This window comes from Loxodonta africana, chromosome 18 (assembly GCF_030014295.1).
Source record: "Loxodonta africana isolate mLoxAfr1 chromosome 18, mLoxAfr1.hap2, whole genome shotgun sequence".
In the NCBI taxonomy this organism is placed as follows: Eukaryota; Metazoa; Chordata; class Mammalia; order Proboscidea; family Elephantidae; genus Loxodonta; species Loxodonta africana.
The window spans coordinates 37,247,601-37,273,304 of record NC_087359.1 but is presented as its reverse complement, the minus strand read 5'-3'; the positions used below and the strand labels follow the sequence as shown (position 1 = coordinate 37,273,304).

At 42.9% G+C, this 25,704-nt stretch overlaps 1 protein-coding gene across 2 annotated transcripts; it reads left to right on the top strand.

Annotated features, from left to right (window-relative positions):
• Positions 1-10,590: 10,590 nt before the first annotated feature.
• On the top strand, positions 10,591-25,331 carry MRPL45 (mitochondrial ribosomal protein L45). 2 transcript variants are annotated; one of them, XM_003414675.4, is made up of 8 exons: positions 10,591-10,723; positions 11,641-11,818; positions 12,571-12,688; positions 15,529-15,627; positions 21,110-21,158; positions 22,051-22,200; positions 22,613-22,786; positions 22,963-25,331. In XM_003414675.4, the coding sequence occupies exons 1-8, from the start codon at positions 10,658-10,660 to the stop codon at positions 23,047-23,049; spliced, it is 921 nt and encodes a 306-aa protein (XP_003414723.1). In that variant the 5' UTR covers positions 10,591-10,657; the 3' UTR covers positions 23,050-25,331. The 2 variants fall into 2 exon arrangements, with proteins under 2 accessions (XP_003414723.1, XP_064127229.1); XM_064271159.1 differs by lacking the exon at positions 22,613-22,786.
• The last annotated feature ends 373 nt before the right edge of the window (positions 25,332-25,704 follow it).

The following is a 25,704-nucleotide window of genomic DNA, read 5'->3' as shown; positions in this document are numbered from 1 at the left end:
AAATTATAGTGCGATGGAATACTATGTAGCCATCAAAAAGATTGACACAGAATTATAGATGTTACTTATGGAATAATAGCCAAGCTAAAAGGGGAAGAGGTACCCTAAGTGATCTACTAGGCAGAAGGGTAGCACCAAGAGCCAACAGAAGGAGCCAAGCCAAAATCCCAGCTTAGTCACCTAGAAGAATATAGAGACATTATGTTTGGAGTGGCTGGTGGGGGTAATGAGAATTGGGAATTATAAAGCCTTCCTCAGAGTTGTGTGGAGGGAGAGTCAGCATGATTGCAAGAGGGAAGTGCCAAGACGGAAGGTCCTTTAAATATAACTGGTATTTGTCACTCACTTTCAGAGATCTGTAGTTGTGTGGTGCCTGGGTGTGTCTGGTTTGTTTAATGGGCCAGGGCAGGTCAGAGAAAGGTAGCAAAGAAGCAGGAAGATGGGGCTAAGAAAATGAGCCTGGGGAGGTGTGGGTAGATAATCACAGTTACGTGGATTTCTAACTAGGTTTTTGGCTATGTTCAAGAGGATATTGATTAAAAGATTGATGTCAACATAGAGAGGGGCTTACTGTTCTGTTAAATATATTTTTTTAAATCAACAACTTAGATCATGGCATAGCTGTGAAAGATAATTAACAGGATGAATGATAGAGGCAAGATTTAAAATCATCTCGACAGATTGGAACAAAATGCCAAAATCAACAAGACGGAATTTAACAGGTATAAAGTGATAAACCTACATTCAAGTTAAAAAAATTGCACAGGAAGTAGTAGGACAGGCTTGACAGCATTTTATGTGAAAAAGACTTAGGTCTCATCAAATCCAGTGCAGTCATAAAAAACCAGCTCCTGTGGAGTCAGCCCTGACGCGTGTGGACCCCGTGTGTGTTCCTGTGGAGTCAGCCCTGACGCGTGTGGACCCCGTGTGTGTCCTGTGGAGTCAGCCCTGACGCGTGTGGACCCCGTGTGTGTTCCTGTGGAGTCAGCCCTGACGCGTGTGGACCCCGTGTGTGTTCCTGTGGAGTCAGCCCTGACGCGTGTGGACCCCGTGTGTGTTCCTGTGGAGTCAGCCCTGACGCGTGTGGACCCCGTGTGTGTCCTGTGGAGTCAGCCCTGACGCGTGTGGACCCCGTGTGTGTCCTGTGAAGTCAGCCCTGACGCGTGTGGACCCCGTGTGTGTCCTGTGGAGTCAGCCCTGACGCGTGTGGACCCCGTGTGTGTTCCTGTGGAGTCAGCCCTGACGCGTGTGGACCCCGTGTGTGTTCCTGTGGAGTCAACCCTGACGCGTGTGGACCCCGTGTGTCCGGGTAGACCTGTTTTCCGTGGCTGATTTTTTGGAAGGAGATCACCAGAACTTTCCTCCCAGGTACCCCTGGATGGACTTGAACCACTAACCATTCAATTAGCAGCCAAGCACTTACCCATGGTTTCATGAAAAGACACAATGGGCATCAAGAGGGGTAATGCTGTAGTCACATTGTATTTTGAACTGCCCAGTTCTGGGCGCCATATATTAAGAAAAATATTGATGAACTAATATATGCCTAGTGAGAGGTCAGGATGGAACAGGGTCCAGTAACTCTACTGGGTGAGGAAGAGTTTGATAGAATTTAGAGATACTAATATGGGGAAGAGAGCACTAAGGTGGATAAATGATAGCTGTCCTCCAGTAGCCAGTTGTCATTTACAAGGTTTGCCATATGAAATTGCCAATATTCAACCATTTTTGACCTATAAAAATGGCAGTTTCTTTTGGTTCAACCTAAAAGAAGAGAATGTAGATTGATTTTGTAACGCTGCAGACGGCAAACGAGAATCATTAGGTGAAAAAAAAAAAAAAAAGGTGAAAGAGGGAAGTAAATATTGCCTCAATGTAGGAAAGATTTTGTCACAGTCAGATACTCAAGAGCAGAACAAGCTGCCTTACAAAGCTCTAGGTTCCCTGTCACTGAGAAAGCCCAGGCAGACCTGGGTGACAGTCAGTTGAGGATATTTAGAATTCTCTGCATTCAGTCAGAGACTCTCCATGATCGAGCCTGTGTTTCCACGGTACAGGGACAACACGCCAGACCACTTAGAGTACTCTGGCCACCCTGTGTTCTTTTACATTGCTGTGTCCTTGTGCACGTCAGTCCCCTTGCCTAGAACTCCACCTCTCCAAACTATGCACCCTGTATTCCTACTTATCTATCCAGACTCAACTCAAGTATGGCCTCACCTACACTCCCCAGTGGTCTGTCATATTCTCCTTTGTACCATCTTGTACCTTGTGCTTACTTCTGTAGTGGCACTTATCATTCTTTAGCAATTTTTTGTGTACTTGTCTCTTTCCTACTACATAGATGTGAGCTACTTGTGAACAGGAAACATGTCTCTTTTATCCTGGTATACCCCCCAGTGACTAGAAAAGTATCTAGCACGTAAAACCAGTAAAACCAGTTGCTGTGGAATCCATTCTAACTCATCATAACCCCATGTGTATGAGTAGAACTGTGCTCCATAGAGTTTTCAGTGGCTGACTTCCCAGAAGTAGATTCCCAGGCCTTTCTTCATAGGCATCTATGGGTGTACTCCAACCTCCAACCTTTTGGTTTAACCACTGGCACCACCCAGGGATTCCATCTGGCACATGGTAGATAATGAATATTCATTAAATGAATGAGGTTGGATGTTTTGATTTTATACACGTGTGTGTGTGTATATATACATGTGGTACAGGCAACCTTCCCAGCATTTTGCAGAGGCAAAGGGCTGTGCCTGCCGTCTTCTGTGATATAGGAACTAACTCTCAATCTTTAAGCTATATCCTTATTTATGTATGCTTCCTGTTTCTGGCCAAAATAAGAAAAACAAGAGGCTGGGGTCTGCAGACCACAGAACCAGTTAAGACCAAATCTGGGCCGCCTGACGTGCAGAAGCATGAACCCCCATCCTCTGGGTGATCCCGGAATTCTTCTCCCACTGACAGAACCAAACTTCATCGGCCCAAGATTGGGGGAAGGCTTTCAGAAGCGAGGGTCTGAGCCTAATATTCAGTTTGCGAGCTCCCCGCTCACCCAACTTTTTAGACTGAGCTTGCACAGAACGGCTGGACTGTCTCAGGAACGCCTTTTTGGGCCAGAACGATCAGCAAGATGGCCCCTCCTTGAGGCGTTCCTGAAGACCCCAGACCAGATTTACTTCACTCGTATAAACCCCTTGGGCTATTGTTCTGGGAGCCATTTGGTGACACAAATCCCGGTGTGTTCCTTTGCTTGGCCTACCAAATAAAGAGTCTTCTTTCGCATTTACCCATTTCGTGTCTCTATGGCTGTGCCGAGCAGACCTGGAACAGTCCGGTTACACATGTGACAGTTTTAAAAAGTTATATATACATGTATTTATGTGATTCTGAATCAGATTATTTTAAAAGTAATGCCCTTACTGTGTGTAATGCACTTTGGTATTTTCTAATCCATTTTTTAAAGTGGAGATCATGACCCACAAAATTAACTTAATGATGGTCCACCAGCGGGTTCCTAGCCTCAGTCTGAAAAACGCTGAACTACATGATTCAGAGCAGAGATTTGCAGGGGAGGTACATGTTCATGAGGACCTGAGAGAAACCATGGGCCTTCTTGCCAGAAAGATGCATAGATGCTCTGACATTGGCGGTCAATTTCAGAGAGTCCCTGGGCCCACTAAAGTCCTTCTGTGGGTCACAGGTTATGAGGAAGTTCCTTCTAACTGCAATTTTATTTCTTCTGAGAAGTATTAAGTAGCCTTAGAAGACTCCTTCATAGGGAGAGCACAAAGCTGGAAGGCAGGTACATAAAGAACAAAAACAGGTGGGGGGAAATTCTGAGGTGGGACAGGCAGGATAGATAAGTACCTATGAAAGATAAAGGAAGGGAGCAGGAAAGAAACTCTGCCTAAGGGTTAGGAGAAAGGGAAAGGTGTGGTGCTGCTGGGTCAGGTTTTTAGGTCAGCTGAGTCTGATACTCTCTTCAGCTTGGGGCTCCAGCCCTGTATCCTTAGTCTTCCCTCCCTCCCTTTTAGGCAGCTCTTATGGAAACTCTGAAACTCTTTCTTTTTTCTTTTCTTTTTTTTTCCCTTTTCCTCCAGATGGGGAGCTCTGGCAGAAACAATGTTCTGGGATCTCTCTGCCAAGGGATAAAGCTAAAGTCCACTTTCTTAGAAGCCAGCTGATGCCTTTAGGAAGCATAACCTTAGTCAGGGAGAGATTGGGACCTTTGAATAAAGGGGAGGTAAGAAAGAAATTTTCAGTGTCCATTGGTACAGTGATCCACAAAGATACTAGGATCTTGAACCAACAAATGATTTAGAAATGGAATCTCCTGTCTTGAGATCTAACCTCAGGACCACAGACTGCGGTATTGGTCTTCTCTAAATCTTAGATAACCCTAAAGTGTTTCCAACAACCAACCAGTCTAGGAGGCAAGAGACACATACTTCACACTTTCCCCAGAGCAAATAATAAAAGGAACGCATATGAAGCGATCTCCTTTTGAACCCTCAGGAACTTGGGTGTTACAAGACCTTTCATAAAGTCCAGAACACTCAACCTGAAATCCATTGCCCTCGATCAATTCTGACTCATATGACCCTACAGGACAGAATAGAACCGTCCCGTAGGGTTTCCAAGGCTGTAATCTTTACCAAATCAGACTGGCACTCAGAGCCACTGGTGCGTTTGAACCACTGACATTTTGGTTAGCAGCCAAGCACTTAACCACTGCACCACCAGGGCTCCTTCCAGAACATTACTGTAGTCCATAAATAACCTGACTGAGGAAAGGAGAATGGAATTTGGGGTGGGGTTAGGAAACCTGCGTTATGTCCCTAGATAGGCCCCTGACTCACTGTCTGATAATGGCTGGTGACTTCCTGGTTCAGTGTTCCAGCCGCCTTCTACCCCCCACCCAGCCCCAAGTAAAATAAAATAATTATTTTATTCTTTCTTGAGAAAGTTAAGCATGACTGTTTCTATAAAGCAAGGTGGAAGATAGCCAGTCACTTAGTATAACAGTCAATGTAAGTTGATTTTGCTCATTTTATATCTAATGTAACCTCCTGGGTGGTACATAAAACCATAAGCACAGTAAGATTCTTGTTTGTTGTTGGGATCCTCAGATGGGGATGAAATAAAGAGGTGGTCTGCTTTCCTCTACTCTTCTGATCCTCTTCTGTCTTCTGGGATGACACTGATGTGTTGCTAACAGAGGGCCCTCAAGAGATATTTGGGAGACAACTGGGTAATACCCAACTAGGTCAGGGAATGAGTCAAGGCTCGAGGACTCGATACCAACCTCTCCCACTCCTGCCAGGAAACCTCTGGGGTGAGAAAGAGATGAGAGGAGCTGAGGGACGGGCTCATAGCTCCCTGCTCTGGGGCCTCTGGCTTGTGGTTTCACCCGGGTTTGCCCTGCAGCTGTAACGTGTCTTCTGACACGCAAGCCCTGGACCTGGACGTGCTGTCCCTCCCCCTTTCCCAAACTTCAGCCCAGTGTCAGAAACAGCTAGCACTTTCCACCCTAGAAGTGATTTAAGGAGGGATGAGAGGAAAGGGAAGAACAGAGGTAGGTGGAGAGGTGGCACTTCAGAAAACAAGGCAAAATACAAAAGACCTTTCATCTAGGAGGTATAGAGGAAGTAGAAACTAAACTTACCTCCAAGGAAAACTAGGATAAGAAAAGGGAAGAGGAGTGACATGGCTGGGCTGGTGCAGATGGTAGAACAGGACCAAGGGATAAGGTTGAGGAGTGCCAAGGAGCACTAGCCTGAAAACCTGGAAGACTCAAAAGCAAAGTGGCAAAAAGTCACATTGTTTGGTTGGAGGTGTTCAGCTCCTACAAATTCATCTCTCTTTCCTCAATACCATTCCTTCCCTGCTGTGGCAGAGTTCTTAGAACTCTCTTCCAGTGCAAAAGCAGTTTTAGGCACCTACTCTCTACTGGTCACGTGTTTCCATATATGATTCACTTAGCGCTAACAGCAGCCATAATATGAAGTAAGTATTATTATACCCATTTTAAAGATGGGTACACTGAGGCTCAGAATTTAAGTTGCCCATAGAGACTGGAAGTAGAGGAGCCAGGTCTGTATCAGTTGCCGTGGATTCCATTATACCATGCTGCCTTTGATTCGAAGTCACATCAAATCAAAATGATGTCACAATAGTAGAGACTTCTCAAGCCTTCCAAGGAGTAGTAAGAGGCAGACCAGGTAATGAGTGATAAACAGAGATCTCTAAAATCTCTGCATATGTAGGTATTTAAAAATCTTATTGGGCTCCCACAGGCCTCCCTGAAATCTGAGATGCCAGTGCAGCCTTGGTACCCTCTAGTGGAAGTTCCCTGCATTCACACAGCTTCTCTGGCTTTAACCCCAAAGAGCTGGGAAGGAAGGTCTGACCCTGCCACTGGAGAGCATCCCAATGTGATGGTCAGATGTTTATATGTGAGGGTCCGTGTGGGGTAGAGGAAGGAAGACAGGCTAGACAGAATGTGTGCTGAACACTCGGTTCAAGAGAAACCTCAAAAGAGAGTCACTGACAGCACATAAATGAGCTTAGGCCTTTGCACATTGTTAATAGGATCTCGGTGTGCATCACGCAGCACGGGAGGCTATTAGGGCTATAGAGAGAGACTTGGTTTTTTTTAATGGGGGAAAATTAGAGATCAGAGATGCTAAGTGATTTGCCTAAGGCCACAGGGCAAGTCAACGTCAGCAGTGATGGGAGTGGAACGCAGGTCTTCTGCCTCCGAATCCAGAGCTCTTTCCACTACATCATACTTCCGTATTTGTTGACTGGTTGATTTTAGCCATAAATTGTTTGCATATAAGGGTGACATGAGGGTTATAGGTATAACCAGTGAATTGTTTTTGTCTTTATTTTTTTCACACCACATACACTTTTCATTCTTTTGCTCGACAATTTATCGAGTACCTATTATTGACAACCTCTACTCTAGGCATAGCTTTTCAAGTTCATGGACCCTTTGACAGTGTATGCTAGCATGTGAGAACTGGCTCCCAGGCTCCTGGAACCCCATGCCTGCAGCCCTCCAGGCACTCCTGGCACTTATTCCCCAAGTTCTCAGCCCTGAGGTGTTAGGTTTATTTCTGTCTCCCTCCCCCTGCAGAGGTAATCCTTGGGAATGGAAGCAGGTTAGAAGCAGATTACTCTGATCCAGGGGCTTTGCTCTCGCCTTCCTAATTGTGGTTTCGGGGGAGAAGGAGTCACAAATAGCCTGAAATTCCCTTTTAGGATTATTGCTTGATTTAGCCAGCTGGTGCAAAAAGTGGAGCAAGAAGAGGCGAGGGATTCGTTCTAGACCTACCTTGAACGGTGGGATGCATGGGCTTCTTTTCTGGCTAAGCCAGGATGAGCAATAAATATCTCTTCCCAAAGGTATCTTTAGAAAACGGAGTCTGGGGCAGGCCAGAAGGGACAAAAGAAAAGGCTTTGTCCCCAGCAGCAGGGATAAGTGGAAGGACAGATAAGAAAAAGGTGCAGCCCAGGAATAAGGATCACTTTTGGGCTTGGAGATAGTTTGCATTTCAGTGATCTTTGCTTCAACAGGTGAGAACTTGCTCTCTAGGAGGAGAAGCTAACACACAAGGCTTCCTGAAGATTTTCAATTCAAATCCAGATTAGGACCTCTCTTGCTTTAGGGACACTACACCTCCACTAGATTCTCGGGATAGGGATATTACCTGTGTCCAGCACAAAGAGCAGTCATGCTTGTTAGATTTCTGCTAGGCTGTGTACATTCCTTCCAGGGCTATCATGGGCCTTGGAGGGAGTGGCCATAACTATCCAGAGTGGGCACATGTATTGACTCACTTAAGAGTTAATAAGAACTCCATGAGTTGTGTACTTAATTACCCCTTTCTGTAGGTGAAGAAATGAGGCAGCGCTAAGACGTGAACTCAGGCACTATAGAACTCTTGTATGTGAGAGCCAGCGCTAAGACGTGAACTCAGGCACTATAGAACTCTTGTATGTGAGAGCCATAGATAGTCAACTCTTGGAGTGGCAAAGAAGTGCTGCTAACATTGTTAGATAAAGATCAGTTGAGAATATTTCTTAGACAGTCAGGTTTCTTGGTTTCTCCTATGTTACCTTATCTTGGAAACACTTCTTTTGCCCTCCATGGTGTCACTTCCCTGGAAGAAAGGAACGAACAATATAAACACATGACAAGCCTATTATGCTTAATTCCAAGTATCATAGTGTTCAGAATCAGATTCTTAAAATCCTCCAGAAGAATTTTCCTTACTTAAATCAACTGTGCTTCTCTTAGAGTGTAGGTAACTAGGCAGAATTTTAGAAGTTCCCATCTTTAATGTCATCTGCCACTAGGAGGAAAAAAAAAACCACAAGTAATGTCCCATTCCCCACAGGGAGTTCCATCCTCTTTGGGTTCCATTTAGATCCAGGAATCCCCTGTTTTTGAAGAAACAGAAAATCAGCTTTGCCCTGTGCCTCATTGTAACTCCATCTGGATGCTACTCATCCATTCATTGAATAAATAAATATTTAGGTGTTTACTACATGCAAGAGTCTTCTTTGCAAGGCTGAGCACATAACCATCTTATTTCTTCCTCCAACTGCACGTGGTCCCTCCTCTTGTTCACATCACCAAAGCAACATCTCCTCATCTTGCTTTTTTCTGAAATGGGAATTACCAGGGTTGTAGGATTAAGAAATATCCTTTTAAGTGTCACTTCCCCAGCAGACAGCTCCCAATTTTCTATGGAGCTAACGGAGTAGAAGGATAATATGGATTTTCCAAAAGAGTAGCTAATTAAAAAAAAAAAAGCCCACTTATAATTTGTCTCACAATGAATTAAATGATACTGACTCCCTTTTGATTTTATCTCCTTCCTTTGATGGCCCCTAGCACTTACCTGGACCTTTTGCAGCAATTCTACTCCAGCCTGTAAGCTCTTGTATGTGTGGTCCATAGCTCCTAACTCATTGCAAAATACTGTAGGTGAGTGCTCAATAAACACTAATTGTCAGAATAAAATAATAACTGATGGGTTGGGAAGTACTTGCCATTCAGCAATACTAGATTACAGTACATGATTTTCCAGCATGATCCCAACATCATGAATTCTTTAATACCTGAATGTGAGGCACCTGGGTTCTGGCATTAGACTGCTTGCGTTTGAATCCCAGTCCTGCTTGTTATTAGCCTTATGACATTAATCAATTATGTACTTAATTTCTCTGTGGCCCAGCCACATATGTGTAATGAGAATATTGTTCTTGTTTGTGGTAAGGATTAACTGAGCTAATATGTGTAAAATGCTTACAAAATCGCCTGTCAAAATACCAACATAAACCGTTGCCATCCAGTGGATTCCGATTAAGCTGTTACTGTGGCTGTCAGTTGGTGTCTAGTCAACTCGGACTCGTGGTGACCCCATATGTGCAGAACTGTTCCATAGGGTTTTCAAGGCTGTGACCTTTCAGAAGCAGATCGCCAGGTCTTACTTCTGAGGCACCTCTGCGTGGGTTTGAACCTTTTGGTTGGTAGTATAGTGCTTAACCATTTGCACACTAGGGACTCTAACCCATTAGTAAATGAATTAAAATTAAGCCTGTATCTCATCTCTGAAATGACAAAAATGTTTTTTGTCAGTCCATGTGTCTTTTGCTTACATAAACATGTTGTGCGCTGTCCAGCCGATTCCGACAAATAGCTCCCCTATAGGACGGGGTAGAACTTCCCCATAGGGTTTCCTAGGCTGTAATCTTTACTGGAGCAGATCGTGGAGCAGCTAATGAGTTAGAACCACCGACTTTTTGGTTAGCAGGGGAAGTGAATTAACCATTGTGCCACCAGGGGTCCTTCTCAGTTCTCACTAATTCCTTTAATTTGACCAAAAACCTGTTGCCATGGAGTCGATTCCGACTCAATAGCGACCCTATAGGACAGAGTAGAACTGCCCCATGAATTTCCAAGGAGCGCCTAGTGGATTCGAACTACCGACCTTCTGGTTAGCAGCCCTAGCACTTAGCCACTATGCCACCAGGATCTCCTTAATTTGTCAGTAAGAAAGAATTTTCTTCACATGGGATATATGGAAAACTAGGGCTGAGGTTTAAGGTTACGCAGTATATTGAGGTCAGATACAAACTCTGAAACTACTCATTCTCGCTACTTCTGGGATCCAGTACCTTCAACCTACTCTAGGCACTGAAGAAAAGCACTTGTCTCAGAGCTCTCTGATTTTAGAAGGGAAACAACTCTTTACTCACTAAAACCCACACCACAACTGTCGAGACAATCGAATGGAAATAAGGTGCAGCAAAACCCCAAGCATATAAGGATGCAGAAACCCTTGCCACAAAAAGAGAGCCGTGCGCAGGCGCAACTGGCGCTCTAGAGCTTTCGGGCAAAGTTCTGGCGCGTGACAGCCGTGCGTTCCACCCTACCCCCAACGCCGTCTTACCACGCACGCGCGGCCTGTCCTTCGCCTCCTTCCACGCGCACGTGCGCGCCCGCGTTACGCACAGTTAGTTGGAGGGCGCGCGCCCTGGAAAATTCCACTCCCGAGCTAGCTCCACCCTATGAGCTTCTTCTGGTCTCACGCTCTTCACGCTTAACTCCCATCCCGGCGGCCTTTGCGTGAGCAAAATGGCAGCCCCCGTGCCGCGGGTTTTGTCTTGCTTATCCAGAGCTTTGGGCTGTTGGTCACGGCAGGTGGGTAGGAATTGGGCGGATAGAAGCCAACGGGCTGGAGGAGGAGGACAGAGTAGAGGGAAAGAATCGCTTTGCAGTTGTGCTGGGTGAACTTGGAGGATACCGGTCAGACCTAGGTTGGGGAAGTTTGAAATAGACGGGTCCCCTTACTGATGTCAGTGGCAGCAGAGTGGGCAAAGCCTGGGCAGGGCCGTGAGGACGAGCAAATTCGCGGGACTAAGTTTCCCAGTTTGTTTAGCTTCGGTATGTTAGGCGGAAGATGTTAAAGGCTTGGAAAGTGGGCTCACTTGCCTTGATTCTTTGTGAATGTTGTCCAAAGTTGAACAGTATCTTGGAAGGAGAGAGTCCGTTATCGTCAATGTCCCTGCCTGAGCAAACCTCAAGGTCAGAGAGAAAAGGCCTCCCGGCCTTTAAAGAGCTTATTGGTCATTTGGGAGTTAAAACGACAGGATAAAGTTTAGAGTGAGGCTCCGGATACAGTGAGCAGGATGTAGTCAGAGTGAATGTGGAGGAGATGCCAAGAGGTCCTTGCTTATACTTTAATAATAGCATTTTGCACCTTTCAGTATTTAATGTTTAAGTTCCCCTCTAGACTGAAAGTTCTTTGAAAGCAGAAACTTGCTTTAACCAACTTTGCATTCATAGGGGTTAGCATAGGTCTGTACTATAGAAAAGTGCATAGAAGACCTTTAGTAACTGTTGGGTGATGTTAGCATAAAGGTTGTTTATTGGCTGCTAGTAAGAGGCACACATAAATATTCAGGTAGTACCAGTAGTACATTTTTCCTTGGTGCCTGGCTTTATAATTTTTCCTAAGTCATTCTTGGGATGTACCGTTTCTATAGGGCTTTGTTTAGAGCTTGTTCAAGATGGTAGTTTTTTTTCCAGATTATCTTAACCTTTCCCTTGCCTTCCAGCCAGCCCTGGTGGCTCAGTCCATGACTGTAGTTCCAGTGAGAACTAAAAAACGTTTCACACCTCCTACTTCCAAACCTAACTACGAATCAGAAAAGGAGTTTATAGAACGTGCTCGGAAAGCAGGATTGGTCATTCCTCCAGAGCGTTTGGAGCGTGCCATACATCTGGCCTGTACAGGTGAGGCATGGTATTTCTGGAGCTCTGAATCAGTCCCCTTCTGTCAGAGATCTGGAAAGTGGAATGATTTAGACTATGATTAACAGCATTTAATTAACCACAAAATCAGTTTAACCTCAATTATGATTGACTTTGTGTACACCGTATTTTTTTTATTGTGCTTTAAGTGGAGGTTTACAAATCAAGTCGGTCTCTCATACAAAAATTTATATACATCTTGCTGTGTACTCCTAGTTGCTCTCCCCCTAATGAGACAGCACACTCCTCCTCTCCACCCTGTATTCCCCGTGTCCATTCAGTCAGCTTCCGTCCCCTTCTGCCTTCTCATCTCGCCGCCAGACAGGAGCTGCCCACACAGTCTCATATGTCTACTTGAGCCAGAAGCTCACTCCTCACCAGTATCGTTTTTACTTACAGTCCAGTCCAATCCCTGTCTAAAGAGTTGCCTTTGGGAATGTGTGTACCATATTTTATGAGGTCATCTTTAATCTTGTCTTCACACTATTCCTAGAAAGCAAGGATGAAATCTACCCATTTTGTGGAAGTAGAAATTGAGGCTCTGAGAGATGACTTAAGTTATTTATTTTATTCCCTTTTTTGTTGTTGTTGTTGTAATATGTTTCCCTCTACACACGTGTGTTTTCTTAGTCTCCTTTATATCCAGGATCCTTCCCAAGTTTCTGTGACCTAAAAATGACTTTTTATCAATCTTTCCTCACTTTCTTCTTTTTTTTCCCCTCCTATTATTGCAGGTGGTATTTTTGACTCTTATGTTCCTCCTGAGGGTGATGCTCGCATGTCATCTTTTTCAAGGGAAGGAATGAAACAGAGAACTGAACGATTTAAGAAGAACGTGGCATCACAATTGTCGTAGGTATCTGACACAGCTGCGAGTGGATATTAGAATAAAAATTTCTTGTTGTTAACTTTATCCCAGAGAGATCTTGAGTTGATGGGTCGGTATAACTCTCATGATAATCTGACAGTATTTTCTTTTTTTGTTGTTCTTTTTTTTTTCAAGTTGTACTTTAGATAAGGGTTTACAGAACAAACTAGTTTCTCGTTAAACAGTTAGTATACATATTGTTTTTTGACGTTGGTTAACAACCTCACGACATGTCAACACTCTCCCTTCTCAACCTTGGGCTACCTATTACCAGCTTTCCTGTGCCCTCCTGCCTTCTAGTCCTTGCCCCTGGGCTGGTGTGCCTCTTTAGTCTCGTTTTGTTTTATGGGCCTGTCCAATCTTTGGCTGAAGGGTGAACCTCAGGAGTGACTTTATCACTGAGCTGAAAAGGTGTTCCGGTGCCATACTCTCAGGGTTTCTCCAGTCTCTGTCAGGCCAGTAAGTCTGATCTTTTCTTTTTGAGTTAGAATTTTATTCTACATTTTTCTCCAGCTCTGCTGGGACCCTCTGTTATGATCCCTGTCAGAGCAGTCAGTGGTGGTAGCTGGACACCATTTAGTTATTACTGGACTCAGTCTGGTGGAGGCTGTGGTAGATATGGTCCATTAGTCTTTTGGACTAATCTTCCCCTTGTATCTTTAGTTTTCTTAATTCTTCCTTGCTCCTGAAGGGGTGAGACCAGTGGAGTATGCTAGATGGCCGCTCACAAGCTTTTAAGACCCCAGATGCTACTCAACTAAAGTAGAATGTAGAACATTTTCTTTATGAACTATTTTATGCCAATTGAGCTAGATGTTCCCCGAGACCATGGTCGCCACAGCCTTCAGCCCAGAAATTTGGTCCTTCAGGGAGTTTAGATGTGTCTATGAAGCTTCCATGACCTTGCCTTGTACAAGTTGTGCTGGCTTCCCCAGTGTTATGTACTGAATTTGACAGTATTTTCTTTCTCTGTAATAGAGTCGATATTTAATGCAGAACAATGTGGGCATCCTGATTCTTCGCATCTTAGTCTTTGTTGATAATTTTTGTCACATCAGCTAGGAAGTTGACTTTGGGATTTGTAGGACCCTTTTTTGGTCATATATTTTAAAATTTTAAATAATAATGAAAGAACATACTTACCTGAGAAGTGCCTTAGAGAGTAAACTTCAGAGGGTAGGAAAAGCCAAAAAAGGTCAAGAAGACAGATCTGTTCTAGGGAGGTGACTGGGTCTTAGTTAATGGGCATAAACCTGAACCTTCTTTTTAGTCTCTCTTTTAGGTGAAAGGACAAAGACTTAGTATTTATTGCTCTATCTCTGACTGTACCTAGAACAGGTTTTTCAGAATTTTTGATAGGCTTATGTGTATAAATAACACTGATTCAATGTTAATTCTACATGTGGTCATAATTTATTTCTCTAAGTACAGATCTCATCATATTACCTTCTCTGCTTAAAACTCTTTGTGGCTCCCTATGACCTGAAGAATAAAATCTATCTTTCTTTAGGGCATTTAAGGCTTCTCATAATCTGGCCCTTGGCTTGCCCTCCACCATCTTCTGACCCTTTGTTTCCTTTATCTCTTGATAAACTTCAGTGTTTCTAAGCTAATTGCAGTGCCTTGAATATTCTGTGCCTTTGCACATCCTTTCCTTTGCCTGAAAATGTTTTTTCCCCCTTCTTTACCAGGTAATTCCAGTTTGCTCCTCAAGACTTCACTCATTCCTCATGTCTGCTTTTAAGCCATCTCTTATTCCTTTTAGAGCTGTCTCTACTGTAATTGTAACTATATTCTTATACTTACTACTTCTGATAACTCTGTGCCACAGTGATTTTCTTTCATTTATTTCTCTTCTTCTGGACTTTGAGCTCTTCGATGGTAGTGTGCACCATGGTTTTATCATGGGGTTATCATTTAGGGGAGAAAAACACAAATAATTACAGAAACAGTGAAGTATAAGTGCTGTGGGAGCATGTGACAGGGAAGCACAGCTTGGTCTGGGAGGTCAGGGAAAGCTTCCCTGAGAAAGTGACATTGAAATCTGGGACCGAAAGGATTGTTTGGAGTTAGCTGGGTGAAGGGGTGGTGAGGAATAGCATTCTAGAGAGATAGAAGAGTATAAGCAGGAGCTCTGAGATGAAAAACGCTTGCCAAATTCAACGATTGGAAAAAAGCCATCATGGCTGGAGAAGTGAGTAGGAGAGTGGAATCAAGATGAGGCTGAAGAGAGGGGCAATTAGGCAGGGCTGTGCCAAGGAATTTAAATTTTATCCAGAAGGCAGTGGAAAACCAGTTTAAATGAAGGAATTGATGAGATTTGATTTTTCAGAAATATACTCCGGCTACAGTGTGGAGATTGGATTGGAGTGGATAGGAGGCAAGGATGGCTGTGGTAGATGAGATCTTGAAAGTCTAAAAAAAATCTTTTGCTCCTCATTTGACTTATAATTTTCCCTTGTATAGAATTCTGGGTTAGAAATGATTTTTTTTCCTCAACTAAGATCCTCTCTGTCTTACTCCATTGTTTTCCTAACTACCAGTGTTGCTGTTTAGAAGTTCAGTGTCATTCTATTGTTGCTGTGTATTAAACCAGCTTTTTCTTTCTTAATGCTTACAGGATGTTTTCTTTGATTTTAGAATTCTGAAATTTGGCTCTGAGGTGCTTTGTTCTTTCTTTAAAATGATTTATTTAAGATAGAGGGTTGAATGTGTAGGAACTTGACACATTTAGAAAGCAGTTATTGAATAATTGGACAGAAATTAGTGAATTTTATGTAAACTAAGAAATCTTTAGAAGTGATTCTCATGCTTAATTTTACAGAATCCGGAAGATAAAAGAATACGATGCAAATTTTAAAACAAAGGACTTCCCTGAAAAAGCTAAGGATATCTACGTCGAAGCTCACCTTTGTCTAAACAAGTAAGTGGACTTCCTATTTTGTACCCATTCAGTACTCAGAAACTATTATTTCAGGTCTTGCACAGATTTTTTTTTTATCAGGTTAAGAGTTCTAGAATGAGAGAGCTTTCTGTGTGGGAAATACTTAGTGACTGAAGCTATCCTTAGCTCCTCTCCAGCTTCTGGAAGCTTTCACCATTTAATCTGTTCTGGCTGCACCAGCAAGTGTTGGGTCTCTGTGCTGGAATGGCTACTGTTTTCACCACACCTGATAGCTTTATTCACCCTGATCCTCTTTGTATGTTTTACCTATGTACACTTCCATTTCTATAGCTATTTTGAATAAGCTTCTTTTTAAAATTTCCAACTTTTTCTTAATTCAATCAAGGGCAGACAAATCAGAGCTGCTGGGGAGATAAGAAACTTGCTAGGAGTGATCTTAAATCTTTAGACTGTTCCTGACATTCTTTTGAACTGTGGCTAGGCTTCAGGTAGGACCCAAAACTTGTACTCTGAGATCCATTAATAATTTATTTTTGTTTTTCTTAAAAAATTAAATTACAAAATATTCCACAAATGATGGAGAAGTACCACCCATCTTAATAAATGTTTACATTTTTGCAATATTTACTTCAACATCCTTAATTTGGGGGAAAGGAGAAATAAAACATAGATAAAGCTAAAGCCCCATCTCCCCATTCTTTTCCCTTCCCAGAGATAAACACTGTCTTAGTTATCTAGTGCTACTGTAACATAAATACCACAAATGGATGGCTTTAACAAAGAGAAATTCATTTTCTCACAGTCTAGTAGGCTAGAAGTCCAAATTAAGAGTGTCAGCTCCAGGGTAAGGCTTTCTCTCTGTCGGCTCTGGAGAAAGGTCCTTCTCATCAATCTTCCCCTGGACTAGCAGCTTCTCCACACAGGAACCCCAGGTCCAAAGGACACACTTTGCTCCTAGTGCTGCTTTCTTGGTGATATAAGGTACTCCCCATCTCTCTGCTTGTTTTTCTCTTTTGTGTCTCAAAAGAGATTGGCTCAAGACACAATCCAGTCTTGTAGATTGAGCCCTGCCTCATTACATAACTGCTACCTATCTCAGCTCATTAACATTGTAGAGGTAGGATTTCTAACACATAGGAAAATCGCATCAGATGACAAAATGGTAGACAGTCACACAATACTGGGAATCATGGCCTAGACAAATTGGTGTATATATTTTTGGGAGACACAATTCAATCCATGACAACCACTACCCCAACTGTCATTCTCATGCATATTTTTATACCTTCACTATATGTATGTATCTAAACAGTATATAGTATTGTTTTACGTATTTTAAATTTCTTATGTGAATGGTAGCTATTGTTATATATATCCTTGTAACCTGTTATTTTCATTTAGTGTTCAGGATTTTTTTTTTGTATATTTGATTTTTTTCTACTGCATTATTTTGTACCATTATTTTGCTTCTTTTTCCCTTTTCGTTTGTCAGTTTATGTAATTTTCATCTTCCTTTTTTATTTCTTCTACTCAGTGGAACTAATACATTCTACTTCTGTTTTTGTTTTTGTTTTTAAGTGGTTATCATTAAATCATTTAACATGCTTTTTTTTTTAATCGTGCTTTAGATGAAGGTTTACAGAGCAATTAGCTTTCATTAAACAATACATATATTGTTTTGTGACATTGGTTCCCAACTGGCAATGTGTCAACACTCTCCGCTTCTCAACCTTGGATTTCCCATTTCCATTCATCCAGCATTCCTGTCCCTTCTGCCTTTTCATCCTTGCCCCTGGGCTGGTGTGCCCATTTAGTCTTGTATACATAGTTGAGCTACTATTTTATTGTTTGTTTTATGGGCCTGTCTCATCTTTGCCTGAAGGGTGAACTTCAGGAGTGACTTCAGTACTGAGTTAAAAGGGTGTCCGGGGGCCATACTCTCAGGGTTTCTCCAGGCTCAGTTAGACCAGTAAGTCTGGTCTTTTTGTGTGAGTTTGAATTTTGTTCTACATTTTTCTTCAGTTCTGTGCGGGACCCTCTGTTGTGATGCCTGTCAGAGCAGTCGGGGGTAGCTGGGCACCATTTAGTTGTGCTGGTGGAGCTGTGGTAATTGTTCATTAGTCCTTTGGCCTAATCTTTCCCTTGCGTCTTTGGTTTTGTTCATTCTTCTTATTCTTGCCCCAGAAGGGGTGGGACCAGTGGAGTATCTTGGATGGCCATTCATGAACTTTTAAGACGCCAGACACTACTCACCAAAGTAGGATGTAGAACATTTTCTTTATGAACTATGTTAAGCCAATTGAGCTAGATGTCACCTGAGACCATGGTCCTCAGCCCAGTAATTTGGTCCCTCAGGGAGTTTGGATGTGTTTGTGGAGCTTCCATGACCTTGCCTTAGTCAAATGGTGCTGACTTCCCCAGTATCTTGTACTATCTTACCCTTCACCGTAGTTACCACTTATTTATTGCCTACTTAGTGTTTTTCCCTCCCCATACCTCCCTCCCTCCTATCCATCAAATATTGTCTTTTTGTGTATAAACTTATTCATGAGTTTTTTATAATAGTAGTCTAATATAATATTTCTCCTTTTGTGATTGACTTATTTCACTCAGCATAATGTCGTCCAGATTTATCTATGTTGTGAGATGTTTTGCAAATTCATCATTGTCCTTTATTGTTGCATAGTATTTCATGGTGTATATGTAGCATAGTTTGTTTATCCATTCATCTGTTAACGGACACTTAGATTATTTCCATCTTTTTGCTATTGGGAATAATGCTGCAGTGAACATGGGTGTGCATATGCCTATTCGTGTGACGGCTGTTACTTCTTTAGGACATATTCCTAGGAGTGGGATTGCTAGATCATATGCTATTTCTATTTCTAGCTTTTTAAGGAAGCACCGTAACATTTTCCAAAATGGTTGCACCATTTTGCATTCCCACTGGCAGTTCTTAACATGCATTTTTGAGTTAGCATTACAAGAATCTCAGAATGCTTTTTATTCCAGTCATTACCTCATCTGCCTTGTTTTTAAGAAGAGATATTCTGTGTCTTTAAATTTCTTTGACTGTCGCTGCTGCCTACGAAGCAGCTTTAACCTGCCAGACCTATCAAAACACAGACCCCAATTTTTGAAGTCGCGCATCCTGGCACCAACAAACTGCACCAGGAACATGGGTCGCTGTCCCCATGGCTGCCTGCCAAGGGGCCGGGGGTTAGGGAGTGGTAGTTGCTACGTGACATGCTGAAATTCACTAAAATTGCCCAGCTTCATTCTTCATCAAGGACTCTCCTGGATGCTGCAAGTTTTCGCCTAGACTCCATAGTTCTGAAATAGTTAATTCTGATAGTTCTTGTAAGCTCAATAATTGTTTCAGCGGAGGGACTGATTCATGCAGCTTCGTCTTTTGCCATCTTCTGTGATGTCACTCCCCTCTTATGTTTTCTCTTTTTTACGTCTCTGTACCATAGTTTAGGTAGTTTCCTTATATCTCTCTTCAAGTTTACTGATTATCTCATCAGCTGTGTCTAATTTTACCTGGTCAGTGAGTCTTATATTTTTTATTTCATTGTCGTACTTAGTCCTTTTTCAGAACTTTCTTTTTAACAACACTTTGCATTTTTCTTCTTTTTATAAAATTCCTTTTTTTATCTCCTTACATTTACCCAATTTATAGATTCCTTTGAGTTGCTCTGTTATCTCAAATTCTTGGGACACTAATACTGCTGTTGGTTGTGTCTGTTGACTTTTGCTAGATAAATGCCAAGTGTGTTTTGTGATGTTTAGTTGTAAACTGACCTTCAGTGGAAATTGTTTCTTCTGAATATTATGAATATGCTTCCATAGAGGCTTTGTGTTTGCTTCTGCCATGCTCCTAGGGGTACTTTTGGCCAAGTATCAGTTTTTATGTTAATTTCTTAGCTTAGGAATTTCTATACTGAAGAGGCAACATATTCTGTGTCCAAATCTGAATATATTGTGGGCTTGGGGGCCTTAATTTTTCACAATTTTTTTTTTTTGTTTTTCCACTCAGAGTCCCGGACAGAGATAAGCTTTGTATCCAGGTTGGCTATTTTTCTAGTCTCCCTTTCCTGCAGCTGCAATCTGTTGAGGCTCTTAGCTTTATTTAGGGATCTCAATTCCAGCACCCTGCCCTTCAAGGATCCAAAGTTTCAGGGAAAAGTCAAGCTCTAGTGCCATCGTATCCTATTTCTGGATCCATTAATCATCCCTTAAGCAATCATGGTATCAACTTGCATGCTTTCCATTTGGGCTTTTAGCTCCCGCTTCCTTTATGGCATCTGGGATTTACCTTTCTTTCTTGTGAACTAGGCTAGAGTATTTAAGAGAGAGAGAGAGAGTGTGTGTGTGTGTGTGGTTATATTTGATCTAACATTTCTAGGTATTTGTAGTGGGAATAGTTTCACATTAGCTCAGTCCATTATGCTGCCAGAGCCGATATCTTCCTTTTATTTCTCAGTGTAAGTTCTACTGCAAAATAGTAAGTGAGCTCATAGAGAAGAGAATTCATTTCTACTGAAGATTTCTAAGCCAGGATAGTGAGGATGAAGAATTCATTCAGAGGTGTCAGCTATGGTCATGGTCATGGTAGCTCTAACTACCACTTAGTCTGTTCTAGCTTAGAGCTACAGTGGGGGAAATGACCTAGACTCTTTCTTGTTAGGGATGGAGGTGAAAGTGAAGCAGACAGACAGGTTATAGTTAATATGTTACCCACTCTGGAATTAGAGATGAGATTTTTCAAGGGGACAAAGAGTTAAACTCTCTAGAAAATATTAAACTATGGGGAAAAATTATGTGTGTATCTGAAAGAAGTTAGTCTGTGGTTTAGGTTTATTTAAGATCCCTCAGCTAGGGAACCTTCCTAAAACCTTATGTCTGCAGGAGCTGGGGTTTGCTGTTTTCTAATTCTGACAGCATAATGTCAGTATGACTAGGCCAGTATGGCAGCAGCAAAGATGGAGGGAAAAGAAAGAAAGGACCAGAAAAGACAGACTGTCTTTTGGCTAGGTTCACAGATGTCAGTGTAAGATCATCTTACTAAGATGGTGTAAGTCAGTACCAAGATAGCTGGTACTGCTGGTGTGTCAGAGGTGAGAGGAGATGAGATGAGCCTTTGATTACTATTTGTGTTGGACTTCATTGCCCATACCAGCTTACAGCAGAAATCAATCCCCATGTCCCAGGGAGGGTCTCTTACCCATCTTAAGGAGCTACGGTAATGACAGAGAAATTCCTTTCTGTTCCTGAGACTAAAGCATAACTTTGCTAGTAGATTGGAAGGTTTTCTGATAAATCATGTTATTGTTCATCTCTGTGACCCTAGAACTTTGCACATTACTTAGCTTATAATGTGCAGAAAATGTTTCTAAAGTTGAATTGAACTGTTTTCTGTTCTTAGGACCATTTTCAAATTCTGTGTATGGTATTCATAAAAGCAGGAGTCAATGATATATATCTCTTTCTCTTTTAGTTCAGACCATGATCGGCTTCATACCTTGGCTACCGAACTCTGTTTTCCGGTAGGTTCTCATCTTCCTTAGAACTGTGGGGATGCCTGAGTGGGCAGATTCTAGGCATTACCTTTGGTTTTCTTAGGAAGGGTCGGTTTTGAAAGTGTAGGAAGTTTAAAGCCCAGGCTTAAGTTCCATTATTTAATGATAACAACTTGATACAAACGCTGGTAGAGGCCATGGCAAATGAGGAAAGAGGAAGTCCATCAGCAAGTAGTACTGAAACCGCAAGGTGCAGATCCTGAGGTCAGGATTTGGGCTACCTTAGGCCAGACCTCCACGTGCCTACAGTGTAATAAAGTATTTAGCAGGATTCATGAGGCTTATGTTGTATGCTAGCTGCGGTGCTAGGTACTCTTGGGAGACAACTAAGAATGAGGACACTTTGGTTTAGTTAGAGGTTTCAAAGTAAGAACTTCAGTTTCTGTCAATTCAGCTGAATCACCCCAGAGACAAGTTTAGGTAACCCAGTCTTAGCAGTTTAGCCTTTATTTCCCTGTAAAATTCCCACTCTCCACTGCTAAAAGGTGAGGACAAAAGAAAAGAAACATACGCAGAAGTACATGCAGTAATTAGCAGATTATGGAAGTATATGGGAGGGATGATGGTGAACTGGGTTATACTGGCAGTTTAGAGTGTGGTTTTCATTAATTTGGAGAAGGATCTTCAAGAGTTTTGATTTAGATGAAAAGAGAGTTGTCATAAGGTATATTCCAGATGAACAGTAGCTTGCTGAATCACAAGCCTGGAAGGTCAGAGAGAAAATAGGCACTAGAAGGCATTCGAGGGGAAAAGTTGCATGTTGCCTGTAGTATTGCAGGAAGCGAGAGCAGATATGATAGAATCAGCTTCCCTAAAAGGAGGGAAAACCCCAGTTAAACTTCTTTTCCTCTACCCTTAGGACATGGTCTGGGACCTCAAATACAAGACCGTTCGCTGGAGTTTCGTGGAATCTTTAGAGCCACCCCAGGTGGTTCAGGTTCGCTGTTCAAACCTGGTGAACCAGGGCAATGTGTATGGCCAGGTCACCGTACGCATGCACACCCGGCAGGTAGAGTCACCAGCCCACTTTCCTCCCAGCTTTTCTTTACTCTAGGTACAGGCACCTACCTCTGGAGTGCTGGGTACAGCTGCCCAGGACTGAAGGTCCTAAGGAAAGGTTCACCGTGGCTTTTCCTGCTCTGTCACTACCCACTTCCCACCACTAGATGTTAGCTCTGCTAAGGCACACTGTGAGGCTGTTTTGCCCCACCCTCCCTGGACTTGACTCCCTCCTTCCTACTCTTCCACCCCCATTAAACTCTGAGTAAACTGTCAGTCAGTAGTTGATCAATTAGTCTACATTCAGAATTCCTAGATAGTTTTTTTCCACACATTAAAAAATTTTGTTATGGTTGTTTCAGAATTGTGTGGCAAAAATAAAATTCTGAGAAGTAAGGCTGGATTTGCCTTCATGCTTACAGATTCTGGCCATCTATGACCGGTTTGGTCGACTGATGTATGGACAGGAAGATGTGCCCAAGGATGTCCTAGAGTATGTTGTGTTTGAAAAGCACCTGACGAACCCCTATGGGAGCTGGAGAATGCATGGCAAGATTGTCCCCCAGTGGGCACCCCCTAAGCAGCCTATCCTTAAGGTAAGGCAGCTTGTGTGGTTGAGGCAGTAGTTTTGGCATCCTAAGTCACATGCTCCACCTAGTGGAGACAGGAGGTGATGCAGCACCAGGGAAGGGGAATCCTGGGGGGAGTGGATATCACTCCTGGGTAAGTCATTGGCTTAGTTGATGGATAACTCAGCTTCCTACACTTTCAGACGGTGATGATCCCTGGCCCCCAGCTGAAACCATGGGAAGACTATGAAGAACCTCAAGGGGAGACCAATAAAGCTCGGCTAGCCTGATGGCAAGGATGATCCCTGGGGTGAAGGATTGCTGATAAGGTGGCTGGAAGCTGGGAAGTCATCTGCCTCAGCCACGTAATAGAAAGAACTACCTTTGTTTTTGTCTGTCATGCTGGGGTCTTTTCAGCAGTGTCATCCTCAACAGCCATGGCTGATGGCTGGGCCCAGGTGGGTGCTTGGTATGCACAGCCATGGACCTCCACTTCTTCCTTCTTTTTTTTAATTGTATGTGTAGCTTCTGAGTCTAGATGAAAAATGGTATGTTTCCAAGTATATCTGATACCAGTTTTCCCATATCAGTGCCTGTTGAGCAAACTGGGAGCGTTCTCTTTCTAATCACAGGGCAGGGATCATAGTCTGAAATAAACACTGTCAGAGTATTGAAAAAATAGTGGTAGGTTCTGTACATTTGCCGTGATTCAGGTTGGAGGTAGACCAGCTTTCAAATAGCCGAAGTAGAAGACAAGCTTGATTGTGAGTGATATGTCTTCTAAGAAACCCAGACTTCGGGAAAATTATCAGTGCTTATAAAATATTGTATCATTTACTGGTGAGGAGTGAGCTTTTTGCCTCAAGTAGACACATGAGACTATGTGGGCAACTTCTATCTGGAGGGGAGGTGAGAAGACAGAAGGGCAGAAGCTGGCAGAGTGGACATGGGAATCCAGGGTGGAGAGAAGGAGTGTGCTGTCTCATTAGGGAGAGAGCAACTAGGAGTATATAGCAAGGTGTATGTAAATTTTTGTACAAGAGACTGACTGGATTTGTAAACTTTCACTTAAAGTACAAAAAAAAAAAATTGTATCATTTAAGAGAGTCTCATGCACTGACTTTCTGAATCAGTATTTGTATTTCATAGAGGAATGTGAGTCCAAAGAAGTCATTTGACCCCCAGCCTTTGGATTGTGTTCTTAATTATCCCCTACATTCTGGTGTGATCCCAGGGAGCCTGGGTGGAGGCAGAGACCATGAAAGGGGTGATACATTTGAGAAATTCGTCTGTAAGCCTCGGTTCCCTGACTTCTGGCACCTCCTGGAAATGGTGACTATTCTTCACAGTGTTGGGAAGGCAAACATACCAGAGTATAAGCCTGTGTTGAAGTGAAGCAGTCCAGCCCTTCTTTGTTCCTTTGCTCCAGCTGGGCTTTCAGGAGGAGGATGTGAAACTTCATATGCTTATGTGTCCTGGGATCATTCGAGGTACGACAAGGGAAGTCACTGTGCCAGCTACAGGCTGGCTGATAGTACTATCGCGTTTATCAACACATTGTGGGCTTCTCTTAATTTTTATACTTTCTGTTTCTCAAAACTTAGCTTTTTTTTTTTCCTGCCAAAGGATTTGTCATTTGGGGTAAGGACTAATCTGTTTTGACCTTGTCTAGAAAGTAGAAGCCAAAGAAACTGGAATCAAATTGAGACTAGTTTTAATTTTTCAGTCTTCCTAAAGCTACCATCTCAGCTAAGGAGTAAGCAGGTCAGGCCTCACTGGGGAAAATTGGTGTTTGGACCGCAGCTGCTGAGTGCTGACTGAAAACGAGGACGTGTAGGCTGAGGGGAGAACCAGCACTGGCGGGTTAATCCACAGCAGCCGCTCTCGTCGTGCTCCTTAGTCTCAACCCTTTTGGCTTAAAATGTACATTAGTTTGCAGCATTACCGTCCAAGTGAGGTTCAGCCACATCCTCTTTGCCTGAGCCCTGGATTAAAGCAAAATGGAAAGGGAAGTGCTTTGAGCAGGAGCCACAGCTAGGGAGGAGGGAGGAGGGGGAGATAATCCAGGGAAGGCGGGGAAGCAGAGAAACAAAAAAGCACACTTAATGGAAAAATGATACATTGGTTTCTCTGAATAGGTAAAAGCAGTGCTTCAAATAAACTGTTTCACCTCCACCCTTCTGGATCTGTCTCAGGGTCCCCAGGTAATCCTAAACAGCAGCTAAGCAATAGCTGCCACCGGGGAGCCGGAGGATAAATGCAATTTTCATTTCCCCTTGGAACCAAATCCAGTTGAGCAAATGGCCCCAAATGTGAAGGATTGGCTGGAAGGGCCAGGCAAAGACCATCATCTGAGTGTCAGCTCCAAAGCCAGCGCTGGCAAAGAATTAGCCAGACCAAAAAAAAAAATTTTATTTTTACCCCAAAGGCCTAAAGGCTGCAATGTTGTCACTTTGAATTTTGGAGCACGCATTGTTCTTTCTTTACCTGTCTACTGGTCTTTTTCAAAAACTTTGACAACGAAAATCACCACTATCAATAAACTAGAGCCAACTGCATTGGTCAAGAAAAAGTGTTCTTTATTTTTATTCCCCCAAGTGTGGGTGTGGGCACAACTTTGCTGTTCCCAACTAGACCAGACCCAGTGGGATTGTTCTGGGGAGCCCAGTGAGCAAAATTCAAGTTGGCGCAGAAGCTGTGGCATTAATTTGCAGGAGCCCAGAGCATCAGCAGACTTCATTATGCTCTGAAAGCCCAGAGCAAGGGTAAATGGGAGGGCCTAGATACAGGAATGAGGGCATCTGGACCCTGGAAGACGGTGGGTTCCTTTATTCCTTCTGCCGTTCCTTTTGGAAATGGAGCCAGCCTTTGCTATGTTTTCTGTATACAACTGTAACTACCTAAAGTGTTTGCATGCCAACTTATTTTTTTCCCATTGCATACTG

Bases quoted from the DNA above. Each gene is read 5' to 3' on its own strand.
- MRPL45 (XM_003414675.4), top strand. From the start codon at position 10,658: ATGGCAGCCCCCGTGCCGCGGGTTTTGTCTTGCTTATCCAGAGCTTTG. The intron at 12,689-15,528 runs GTAGGTATCTGA...TTAATTTTACAG, and splicing joins AACGTGGCATCACAATTGTC to AATCCGGAAGATAAAAGAAT. The intron at 22,787-22,962 runs GTAAGGCAGCTT...CTACACTTTCAG, and splicing joins CTAAGCAGCCTATCCTTAAG to ACGGTGATGATCCCTGGCCC.